The sequence below is a fragment of the Carcharhinus amblyrhynchos genome, unplaced genomic scaffold (assembly GCF_965287045.1).
Source record: "Carcharhinus amblyrhynchos unplaced genomic scaffold, sCarAmb.v2.hapA chromosome_254, whole genome shotgun sequence".
NCBI classification, from domain to species: Eukaryota; Metazoa; Chordata; class Chondrichthyes; order Carcharhiniformes; family Carcharhinidae; genus Carcharhinus; species Carcharhinus amblyrhynchos.
This window is the reverse complement of record NW_027649994.1, coordinates 81,922-94,556: the sequence shown is the minus strand read 5'-3', so window position 1 is coordinate 94,556 and position 12,635 is coordinate 81,922. Positions and strand designations below refer to the sequence as shown.

Here is a 12,635-nt window from a genome sequence, read left to right as displayed (position 1 = left end):
CTTCGAGCCTGCCCCGCCATTCAATAAGATCATGGCTGATCTGTCGTGGCTCAGTTCCACTTTCCTGCCCTCTCCCCATAACCCTTAATCCCCTCTCTTATCAAGAACCCATCAACCCGCTTCTTAAAAATATTTAGCGAGGCAGCCTCCACCACTTCAACGGGCAGAGAATTCCAGAGATTCACCACCCTTTGAGTGAAGAAGTTCCTCCTCAACTCCGTTCTAAACCGCCTCCCCTTTATCTTGAGGCTGTGCCCCTTAGTCCTACTGTCTTTTTTGAGCGGGAAGAGTCTCTCCACCTCTATCCTATCCATCCCATTCATCATCTTATACGTCTCAATGAGATCTCCCCTCATTCTTCTAAACTCTAACGAGTACAAGCCTAGTTTATTCAGCCTCCTCATAGCTCAATCCCCTCAACTCCGGTATCAGCCTAGTAAACCTCCTCTGCACTCCCTCCAGGGCCAAAATATCCTTGCGCAGGGCTGAATATCCTTGCGCAGGACTCGATGGGCTGAATGGCCTCTTTCTGCACTGTTGGGATTCTGTAATCAGAATCTGAGAGATTTTCCTGCCTCCTTCAACTCAGTTTGGAAGGGGCTGGGGCAGTTTGCCACAACATTTACTTTTAACCCCACCTTCCCTGAATGTTGTCCTATTTGAGCCTGAGTGCTGGAAGTCTGTGTTACACGGAATGAGCCTGTCAGTCTGGAGATGTTACCCAAATATGATGTTAAAACCTGGGGGCACAATTACAGTGGTTTTAGAGATAAGGAACGTTGGCCTTGCCTGGTGATTCTCTCTCACTCCCACCACAATCTAGGATTCTTCTGTCCGAGGGCTACTGGTGGAATGTAATATCATGTAGACTTAGGGGAAGATCTCAGCTGATGGGAGAGTGTACTAATCCTGGGGGAGTTCTCTATTTCCCTTTGATCTGCCTTTAAAAGATGTGACGTACAACCTAATCAGAGAAAGATGGAATGGCCATTTTAGTTGAGCAAAGTTGATAGTGGCTGTTCCAACCTAGCCCGTACACCCCTTGGAATAACATTTCACCATCCTTTGCGGAATGAAATTCTTCGTAAGGCTTCCATTTTATTCTTCTTTACTTATTTTTTCCATATTAGCCTGGGTTAACAAGTGTTTGTATCTCCCATGAAAGCCCTCCGTGACTCTCCTTTCTGGCTTGTAATCCTATTTAGTGGCTTCTATTTTTGATGTTGATTCAGTTCTCTTACCTCTGCTCCAGAGGGGGTTCACCAGGATGGAGCATTGGAGCTAACAGGAGAGGCTGGATTGTTTTCTCTAGAGAAGAGAAGGCTGAGGGGGGAATCAATTGAGGTGATTATGAGGGAGCAACTGTTTCCCTTGGTTGAGGGGTCAGTCGCGAGGGGGCAGAGTTTTAGGGTGAGGGGCAGGCAATTCGGAGGGAATTTGAGAAAAAAGTATTTTCGCTCAGAGGGTGGTGGGAATCTGGAATGCTGTGCCTGGGAAGGAGACCGGAAACCTTACAACCTTCAAAAAATTATTTGGATAAGCACCTGAAATATAACATTCAGGGATATGGGACAAGCGCAGGAAAATGGGATTAGCGTGACTTTAGAGATATTTATTGTCAGCGCAGACTCGATGGGCTGAAGGGTATTTTCTGCGCCCTGACTTTCTGGCACTCCTTATTAATAGTGTACGTGAGGAGTATGGTGAGATGTGTGCAGTGTTAACATTTGGCATGGTTTCTAGACATGTACCAGACTGGTGTGACTCCCAGATTTTGATTTGATTTATTATTGTATTAGTATACAGTGAAAAGTATTTTTTTTGCACACTATACAGACAAAGCTTACCGATCATAGAATACGTTAGGTGAGAAGGAAAGTAAAGAGTGCAGAATGTCGTGTTACAGTCATAGCTAGGGTTATAGAAAGATCAGCTTAATGTGAGGTAGATCCATTCCAAAGTCTGATGGCAGCAGGGAAGAAGCTGTTCTTGAGTTGGTTGATAAGTGACCTCAGATTTCCGTATGTTTTTCCCGACGGAAGAAGGTGGAAGAGATAATGTCCGGGCCGCGTAGGGTCCTTGATTAAGCCGGCTGCTTTTTCCGAGGCAGCGGGAAGTGTAGACAGAGTCAATGGATGGGGGGATAGTTTGAGTGATGGACAAGGCTTCATTCACAACCCTATGTAACCTCTTGCAGATGTGGACAGGAACCATACCAAGCTGTGATATATCCAGAAAGGATGCTTTCTATGGTGCATCTGTAAAAGTTGGAGAGTGTTGTAGTGGACGTGCCAAATTTAGATGTGCCCCAGTCTGGCTGCGTAAAGAGAAATTTCACACTAAAGACAATATTTCTTTGTGTGTGATCCAGTGAAGAGTATTTTTGTGTCCTTTATCTAAATGCTGCAGCCTGAGAATGACAGATTGTTCCAGCTTGCAGCTGGGATTAATGTCTTCTTGCTGTTGGTTATTGTTCTCAACTAGAAACAAAATGAGGACTGGATTTGAGCCAATAAACTGCTGCCATTATCTTCATCCTCCACCCAACCTCACCTGGCCTTTACTGACCTGTGTTCAGCCCAACAAGGGACTGACCAGGAATGACAACTTGTCTTTCACAACTGGAGCACTTAAGGCCTTTTTTATGCCCTGACTTTCTGGCACTCCTTATTAATAGTGTACGTGAGGAGTATGGTGAAACGTGTGCAGTGTCAACATTTGGCATGGTTTCTAGATGTATACCAGTCTGGTGTGACTACTAGATTTTGATTTGATTTATTATTGTTACATGTATTAGTATACAGTGGAAAGTATTGTTTCTTGTGCACTATACAGACAAAGCATACTGATCATAGAGTACATAGGGGAGACTTGGAATTGTGAACAGGCGCATCTCATACATTTGGTCTCTAATACATAGTAGCTAATAGGAATTTAATAGCAAACTTGGTTGACAGAAACTTCTTCGAACTGTAGACATCTATTCCAAGTCCAGATTTATAATGGAAAGTGCACACGTGTGTGTGTGTGTGTGCGCACGCGCGCTTGTGTGTGGAAATTTGCACTAGTGGTGGAGTGGTGTCCCCACTGGCAGCTGGGGATAACTGCAGCAAATCTTCACATCGACCATTAGAGAGGCAGATGCAGGATTTTACAATGGAATGGAAAGGGCTGACAAAGCCTCAGTGTGATGTGGAGATGCCGGCGTTGGCCTGGGGTAAACACAGTAAGAAGTCTCTCAACACCAATTTAAAGTCCAACCAACTGACTCAAGAACTCGATAAATTGGCTGGACTTCAACCTGGTGTTGTGAGACTTCTTACAAAGTCTCAGTGTGTCAGTGTAGCAATATTACATAGGAAATATTGGGTCAATATTTCCAAAATGGTTCACCATCAAGATAGCACAGTTCTACTGAAAGAGTGGTGGGGAGGAGTTTGGTTAATAGTTTTGTAACATTGAGGATTTTATTCCTTGACAGGTCATCTGCCCTGGGAGTCTTCAGCAGCATCAGCCGAATTGCCTCTATTTTGGGAAACGTTGTGTTTGGGCAGCTGGTCGATATGAACTGCAGTGTGATCATTCTCTTGGTGGCAGTAATATTCTTCATTGGAGGCCTGGCTGGTCTCAAACTGCCTAACACCAAGCACATAGAACTGAGTTGAGAAGAGCCTCGAAAGCAAAGTTACTGGACCTGTGACTTCAGGCTCCTGTTAGCCCCTCCAGCAGCACAGTCCCAGGATTGAGAGGTAGTGGGACCAGACGTGGCGGAGTGAACACTGTCATGTTCTCTGGGGCTAACTGAGAAGTGTGCATGTGCAAGGACCAGTGATGATATCTTCATGGGGAACTAACTACAGACTATAGCAAGATGAAGCAGTGGGTTGGACTTCAACAACACAAGTGCCTCTACCTCAACCTCTGGCTGGACAGAGAGCTCTTTCAGACGTGAGATTGTGTTTACATCAAATTAACTTTTGTCTTTTTTGGGAGAATCTCCTGCCTGGGTTTCTACTTTGTTCATGTTAGGCAGTGGAAAGGTCTGTACTAATTCCCTCCATCCATCAATGTCTTTGCACCACCAGAATTTCCCCAAAACAGTTACCCTTAACTCCTTGGTGTACCACAACAATCAGTGGAAAAGCTAAAAGTTAAACTCTGAATCAGAGGTACTAGTTTCAAAATTTAGCAGGCAATATATAGTTAGAGGTTTGCAATAAAAGGATTGTGCAGCATTCTGCAAAGGTTTGAATGTATAGACAGGATAGTGATACAGAAATGATTAAAAGTAGTGACACGAGGCCAAAAAATGGCAGCTCAAAGTCTTTGGGTTTTCAGGCAGCATCAGGAGAAGCTTAAAAGGGTAGGGGTGTAGCAGCCTTATTGGTTAAGGAATCAACTGCAGCTGGGGTGGTGGGGGGGAATGAAGCATTAAATGAGGACACGTGGATTAAGCTCAGAAACGAGGCAGCTGCACTGCTAGGAATGTGCTACAGGTTGTAACCTAGGCTGTTAAAGGAAGCCATGGAGCTAATAGTGGATAGACAGAGGTCATTTTCCAATCCTCACTAGATACAAGTGAGGTACCAGCAGATTGGAGGTTGGTGAACAGTGTAACATTAAGAAAAAGTTTAATTATTTGTGTCACACGCAGGCTTACATTTAACCCTGCAGTGAAGTTACTGTGAAAATCCCCAAGTCACCACACTCCGGTGCCTGTTTGGGTACACCAAGGGAGAATTTAGCATGGCCAATGCACCTAACCGGCACATCTTTCAGACTGTGCGAGGAAACCGGAGCATCTGGAGGAAACCCATACAGACGTGGAGAGAACATGCAGACACCACACAGACACTGATCCAAGCGGGGAATTGAATCCAGGTCCCTGGTGCTGTGAGGCAGCAGTGCTAACCACTGTGCCGCCCTAAGGTACAAGAGATAAGCCAAATAATTATGAACTGATCAGTCTAACTTTGGTGGTGGGCAAATTAGCATCAATTTTGTGTGCTAGCATTAACTATCACTTAGAAAGAAAGGCACGGGTTATCAGGGATAGTTAGCATGGTTTTGTTAGGCCTTAATGCTTCCAAAAAATTTGATTAAATTTGTAATGAGGATTGATGGGGATAATGCAGACAATATTATCAACATGGATTTTAGTAAGGCCTTTGACAAGGTCCGGTATGATTGATTTGTAAAAGCCCATGTGATCAAGGGGAAGGTGGCAGATCAGATCCAAAATTGGACAAGTGACAGGAAGCAAAAGGTCTCGTCGTTTCTGGTATAAGTGATTTGGACTGAAATGTGGGAGGCAAGTGTTAGAATCAGTTATCAAGGAAGCAATATCAGGACATTTGGAAAGTTAAAACACTATCCCTCAGAGGCAGTGTGGTTTAGTGAAGGGCAAATCATGTTTGACTGATCTGCTGGAGTTCTTTGAGGATGTAACAAGCAAAATGGCTAAGTGGATCCTGTAGATGTATATCTGGATTTCCAGGAGGTATTTGATAAGGTGCTGCACAAAAGGTTAATTCACAAGGTTAGATCACATGGGGTTGGGAGTAATTTATTAACTTGGATAGGTGATTGGCTGATGGACAGAAGACAGAGGGGCGGAATTCTGGATGGCAAGATGTAACTAGTCGGGTTCGGTCTTGGGCCCGAGCTATTTACAATCTATATTAGAGTGTGATATAGGGATGATAGAAGGCTGTATCGCCAAATTTGCAGATGACACAAAAATAAGTGGGACAGTAAGTTGCAATGAGGAAATTAGAACCTTACAAATGGATATAGGTAGATTAGGAGAGTGGGGCAAAATGTGGCAGATGGAGTTTAACATGGGTAAGTGTGAAGTTGTGCATTTTGGTCGGAAAAATGGGAAGGTGATTTATTATCTAAATGGGGAGAGACTTCAGGGTGCTCCAGTGCAGAGGGATCTGGGTGTCCTCATTCATCAGTCACAAAAAACTAGCATGCAGGTAGAGCAGATAATAAAGAAAGGGAATGGAATGTTAACATTTATAGCTAAAGGAATAGAATATAAAGGTAAGGAAGTATTGTTGGCATTGGTGAGGCTGCACCTGGAGTATTGTGCACAGTTTTGGTCCCCTTATTTGAGCACGGATGTAGTAACATTGGAGGCAGTTCAGAGGACATTCATGAGATTGATTCCAGAGATGAGGGGTTTGTCCTATGAAGAGAGATTGAACAGTTCAGGCTGATACTCTCCGGAATTTAGAAGAACGAGGGGGGCTCAAATTGAGATATACAAGATGATAAACAGTCTGGATAAAGTAGGCGTGGAGTATTCTAAGTCAAGGGGTCTTAGGATAATTTAAAACAGTTGTAAAGAGTTAGATTTTTAATTGGAAATGGGTTGAAAGGTTACAGGGAGAAGGCAGGAAATGGGGATGAGGAGTAGATCAGCCATGATTGAATGGTAGAGTGGACTCGATGGGCCAAATGGCCTAATTCTGCTCCTATACCTTATGAACTTCTGAGGGTTGTGAAATTTGCAGATGGTGGGAAGATATTGAAGTGAAACCTTGGGAATGCATGTCCATACATCCCTGGATGTTGTCAGGATGAAGACAAGGGAGAAGGTACTTGAATACTTGCCTTTATCAGAATACCAGTGCTGGTTAGGCCATAATTCTCTGTACAGTTTTGGTCACCACATTAATTGCTGTGGAGAGAGTGCAGAGGAGGTTTACAAGAATGTTGCCAGGGCTTGAAAATTGCAGTCGAGGATTGTTTTTCCTTAGAACAAAAGGAGAATTAACTTGGGTGTAAAGGAAATAAGACAGACCCTTTTGTCTGGAGGAGGTGGGGGACATATATTTATTATTGGGGGAAGGGAAAGAATGCGTCTGGAATTTGCTGTTTGATGGTGGGGGCCTTCTGCACCTGAAGCTCAGTAATCTGCAAGGTCACAGAGCACAGGGAGTTAGAAAAGCTGGCTAGTTTTCATTTTTCTGCCTTAGGCCAGCATAAGCAAGATGGGCTGAACGGCCACTCTGTGCAATGATAATTGCATTTCTAGATAGAATTTAAAAAATGCACTGGCCTGTAAAACAGTCAAAATCTGTGACTGTGTCACTTCTCAATTCCCCCATCACTGACCTTCCTAACCAGAAGGTGTTGGAGGGGGTGGGAAGGAAGCGTTCAGATTCCCTCCCCCACACCTCCAACCCTCTAGGACTGCACACTGCAGATCACCATTAGACAGTTGTCGAGGCTCTCATTCCCTACAGGAGCTCAGTCAGAACTTGCCCCTTTCATCCTAACAGCTCATAGCCATCATTTTGTTTGATGTCTTCCTAACAAAATATTTCAAGTTCCAAAATCAATTGTGATAACTGTGCTGCACAGTTCATCTCCTATCAACAGGAGACACTTGCATGTTAAAATATCCACTGATACTTAAGATGCAAATGAAGACTCCATACTAGAAGGCAGGAATCACCCAATAAATACAAAATACCTCAGTTGTGGGTATGGAATTTATTAGAACCAAAAGAAATCTAGCAAGATATTTGATTGATTAAAATGAACATTAAAAAAAGTTGAATTTATTGTCATGTGTTAGAATACAATGAAAAGTGAAGTATTGTTCCTGCCACAGAAACCATAGCATCCACAAAGAAGAGGGTGCAGAATGTAGTGTTACAGTCATGATTTGTAGACCTGGATGAAGAGTGCAGTAGCTCAAATTGCAACTTCCATTCGATGGTCTGTTTATTGTAGATTCTATAGCTTGGAGGAATTCAGGAATCTTTAACCATATGGAATTCATTTTTGGGTAGGAATTATAGTATAATCACTGCTACCTCTAGTTTATCCTGTGTCCTGACTGGGTTCAATAGTTGGCACAGAATCAGAAGGGTGTCAATAGGAACAGGAGCAGAAAGGATTTTAGTCAGATTGGATGTAGCCATCAAATTAAAATCAGAGCCTGGGCCAGTTTACAGATTCTGTGATAGCAGCATCATTCAGAGAATAAAGGCAGCTGGACCAGCAGCCCCAATCTAACTGCATGCCTCAATAGGATTGGACTAGCTTCAGAACAGAAGCAACTACACTGATGCAACGTAGACACAAAAACTTTGGGGAAAGTGCTTTAAAAAAATACATTGAATGCTTGTTGGAATAACCTTGCCTCTACTTCACTCTGCTGCTGTTTGAGAAGTTTCTGCAATGATTTTATTACATTTGTTTTTTTTCTCTAACCAAATGTTTGAAATATAAACATATCCAAGCAACCAATCACCCCCATCCCCAATTGTGTCCCCATTCTCCTGCTCAGGCAGACCAAAGCATAAACAAAGTCCAGTGTTGCAATATGGTCAACAACCAACCTGGCTAAGAGTGGGGTTGTGTGACTGTGACTTTTACTGAACTTACACAGCCAGGGGAACACTGCTACTCTGCATCAGAATCAATTTTGTTGCGTATTACAAAAAAAAATTCTACATCTCTCCTGAAGAGACTTCAAACAATTGGGTCTGGTAGTGAAAGAGTTTCTTGGACACTCCTTTGCAGAAACAGAGAATCCAAATGCCTTTACCTCAATCAACTGCACCTTCCCCTATCAGAATTCAACTACTGTAAACTTTTCCACTGTACAATCTGCAACATGCCAAGAATAAATTACATGGCTTGTTGTTTCCTCACCCCCATTTGCAGAATGAAAGAATTCATTATTCATCCCATTCATTGGAATGCAGAAGATTGAGGGGAGGTCTTTTGGAAACATCATGAAAGGAACAGATAAGATAGAAGCAGGGAGATTATTTCCACTGGCAGGTGAAACCAAATCTAGGGGAAATAGCCTCAAAATAAGGGGGAGCAGGGCTTCTTCACACAAAGGGTTGTGAATCTGTGGAATTCCCTGCCCAGTGAAGCTTCATTGAACATTTAAGGCAAGGATAATTCCTTTACTGTTCAAAAATTTGAGTGTTATGGTGAGAGAGTGGGTGGGTAAGTAGAGCTGAGTTCACAAAGATCAGCAATGATCTTATTGAATGGTGGCACAGGCTCAAGGGGCCAAATAGCCTACTCCTACTTCTTATCATCATTTTTGCAATGAAGGTGCTCCCATTGATCAAAGTGGTTTGATACTACAGAGTAGCTTAACTTGTTCACTTGCTTCAGAGAGCTGTCTATAGTCAGTCACAGTGGTCTGCGTCTAAATCACATTGGACAAGAGAAAAGAGGAGACCCTTAGTGAACGGGATAGGATTCAACTAACTTTATGAAGCAAGCAGCAAGGTGTGCTTGTAAATGCCAAGAGTGCCATACATAAATAATACTTCAATGCTGAGGCCAGAATGGCTGGGATCAGTCAATTCTGGATTACGAAATGCTCAACCGCAAGTATGCGGATCAGAAAACACTAGATAAATATGTTAAACAAAGTGGTATTGTTTGGACAAGTAAAACCTCCTTCCATTTTCCACTCCCCAAATGTTTCAAACTGGGATTACAGACTGCAGAAGTCTGTGTAAACTTGAGCTGTCCTAGTAATCCCCTAGTAGTGGAGACCACACTAACATCTCAAACCATGCTTCACTGTGGTGGGCAAGGTGTCAGGTGGGAACCAACTGACTGGACATATACCTGTTTGTTAAAGGCCAAAATCAGAGCCAGCACTAAGTGAGCATGTAGGTAATCACTGCCAATTCTGGTTGTTGGTTCTCTTCACCAGTACAACCCCAAGCTGCTTTAATCTACATCAGACCCAAGCATTTGCCATTCACTGTTAAGCAGCAATTTAAAAAGGTTTAAAAGTTCAATTTCACGCTAGTAGCTCACATAACAACTAGTGCAGACTGTACTCAACCAGCCACAACATTCTAAACAAACAAGCCACCAGCTCCAGCACTGTGGCAGTGCTATCTTTTGGCACTTACTTCACAGAACTCTGCTCATTTTGACACTCCAGGCCCACTCAGCTCCTGACCCCATTGCAATCTTGGTTCAAACATGGACAAATGAGCTGACTACCCTTGACATCAGAGCAGCATTTGACCCAGCAAGTATTGATTGGAATGGAATGCTGACTGGAGTCATCATAACTCAGCAAAACACCATTATGGTTGAGGTCACTCATCTCAATTCCAGGAGTTCCTCAGGACTTTAGGCCCAACCATCATCAGCTGCTTCAATATTGAAACGTCCTTCCATCACAAGGTTAGAATTGCACAATATTCAGCACAATTCATAACTTCACAGATACTGAAAATGTCCAAATGCACCAAGATCTGGACAATATCCAAGCTTGGGCTGACAAGGGCCAATCCTATCCAAGTGTCAGGTAATGACCATTTGAGAATCTAACCATCAGCTCAACATTCAATAGCATCACCACTGCCAAATTCCCTACATCACTAAGGGATGTAGGAACCCTGCAAAGAGCAACTCAGCTTCCACAGCCCCAAAGCCTGTCCACCATCTGCAAGGCACAAGTCAGGAATATGATGGAATACACACATCCATGCAAGTAGAGAGCAACATCAATATTTGAAGCACAGGACAAATATTCACTTGTCACCTTTCAAGCCCATAACTGTTACACCATCTAGAAGGACAAAAGGTAGCACATGTACAGGTTGGGTGGATTGGTTATGCTTATTTGCCACTTAGCATCCAAATAATGGCTTAACCATATGGGGTATGGGGAATGACAGGGGTGGGCCTGGGTAAGGTGCTCTTTCAAAGACTTCACTGACCAAACAGCCACCTCCTGCACTATAGGGATTCTATACCTGGAAAACACCATCTCCTGAAGTTCCCTTTAAGCCACTCCTTATCCCTGTTTGGAAATATTGCCAATCCTTCAGGCACTGAGTCAAAATCCTGGAACTCCCCCAACAGCAGTGTCCCTACCCCACATGGACTGCAGCAGTTCAAGGTAGCTCAGTACTACCTTGAAGGGCGATGCGTGTTGGGCAATAAATACTGGCCTAGCCAGTGAGACAGCATTTGCCTTTAAGAAATGCATTTGTGCCATGTTTCTTGCAGGATTCATTGTCACAGTTCCATGCACTCAGCCATTTTGTCTGCATGCAGCAGCACTTGTTACTGCAGCAGCACAATTGATCTTAATTGGTACAAGGTTTGTTTTAATCTGGATGAATGAAGTGTGATTGAGTTGAATCCCTTCTAGAGTTTATAAACTTTTCCAGGATTATGAATTCTAGTGTGACCATTGATACTCATTAGCAAGTTATTCAAATTTGCCTTTTGAATTTTTTTTAAGCAAACTGAGCAATGAAGTCAATCATCTGTCATGCAGCTAGAGTGAGGGAGGGAGAGGTAATTTTTGGGCTGATATTCAATTTGCTCCCACCACTGTGGGTACTGCTGTATATCTCCCAGGATATTTCAAAGTGGGGCTTGATTGACAGGCAAGGTCATATGACTGGATGGAACTAGGCTTAGGAGATGTCAAGTCAGTCTTCTGTTGGTATCTTTAGAGGGGTCACTTCATGTCTGGAGGGGAGACTGGAATCTGCCAAGAACTAATCTCAGATTGGATCTGTCTTCTGGTTCTCATACAAACACCTCCAGACAGACACGAAGTTGTCAAAAGGCTGGAAACAGCTCCATGCAAGTACATTTGGTGAGCATTTGTACTATGTGCTAACTAATTCACAATAAGGGTGCATGCCTAGGGATATTGCCTTAAATTGAACTATAGAGATAATTGTTAACTTGATCACATTTAAATACTTTAATTGTTATAATCATAACTTTTACCAATGTTGTTCAATAAAAGTTAATTTTGATAAAAGCTTCCAAGTGGATCAATTGAATCATACCTGGAGTGAAACCTCATTCACAGGTTGGGATCTAGGTTAACTTCTCAACATCAGGATTTTCCAGTCTCACCCCAACACCAGCTATGCCCACATCTTGAATTATACATTAGTAAAGCTTGGTTGCTGCAACAAATGTTCAGTTTGCCTGCATTTCTCAATCCTACAGCAAACAGATACTCCAAAGGAAACAGTATTCCCAAGATACAGCATCCTGACTTGAACCCAGGACAAGCAGCTGTCCAAGTGATCATACAATCCAAGCATGATTCCAAGTACTACAGCAACACCAGATTGTCAATTATTAAACAGCCCAAAAATGACTCCTCTTCCTACCCCCCTCCCTCCAGCTGCACTACAGACTATAAGCTTCTGTCTTTTGAACATTCCATGCTTGCATGTGGTTGTTTAACCTGGGTGTTGAGACTTCTTACTTAGTAAAAGTTCAACAGGTTTATTTGGTAGCAAACACCACTAGCTTTCAGGGCTGTTCCTTCATCAGGTGAGTGGGGAGTTCTGATCACAAACAAACAGAGCATATAAAAAGCTACACATTCAGTTTACACAATACTGATTCAAACACACGTCTTTACAGCTAACCAAGTCTTAAAAAAGGTGCAGACAATGTGAGTGGAGATAGCATTAAGCATGGGTTCATGTCACACTATTTGTAACCCCCATGACTTTCCTGGGCTTGTAACATCTCACTTGCTATCCTATCTGGAGGCCATACACATCTATAACCCAAGATCCTGTTTGAGGCTGTCCTCGTGTGTGCAGAACTTGGCTATCAGTCTCTGCTTGCTTACTTGA

General features: G+C 43.0%; 1 protein-coding gene across 3 annotated transcripts in view; it reads left to right on the top strand.

Annotated features, from left to right (window-relative positions):
* sv2 (synaptic vesicle glycoprotein 2) overlaps nucleotides 1–11,797 on the top strand; it is a 78,822-nt gene extending 67,025 nt beyond the window's left edge. For all 3 annotated transcript variants that reach the window (XM_080183342.1, XM_080183340.1, XM_080183341.1), the window contains one exon: nucleotides 3,482–11,797. In XM_080183342.1, the coding sequence (XP_080039468.1) occupies nucleotides 3,482–3,665 (184 nt within the window). In that variant the 3' untranslated portion in view covers nucleotides 3,666–11,797. The remainder of the gene's footprint in view (nucleotides 1–3,481) is intronic.
* Nucleotides 11,798–12,635: the final 838 nt, after the last annotated feature.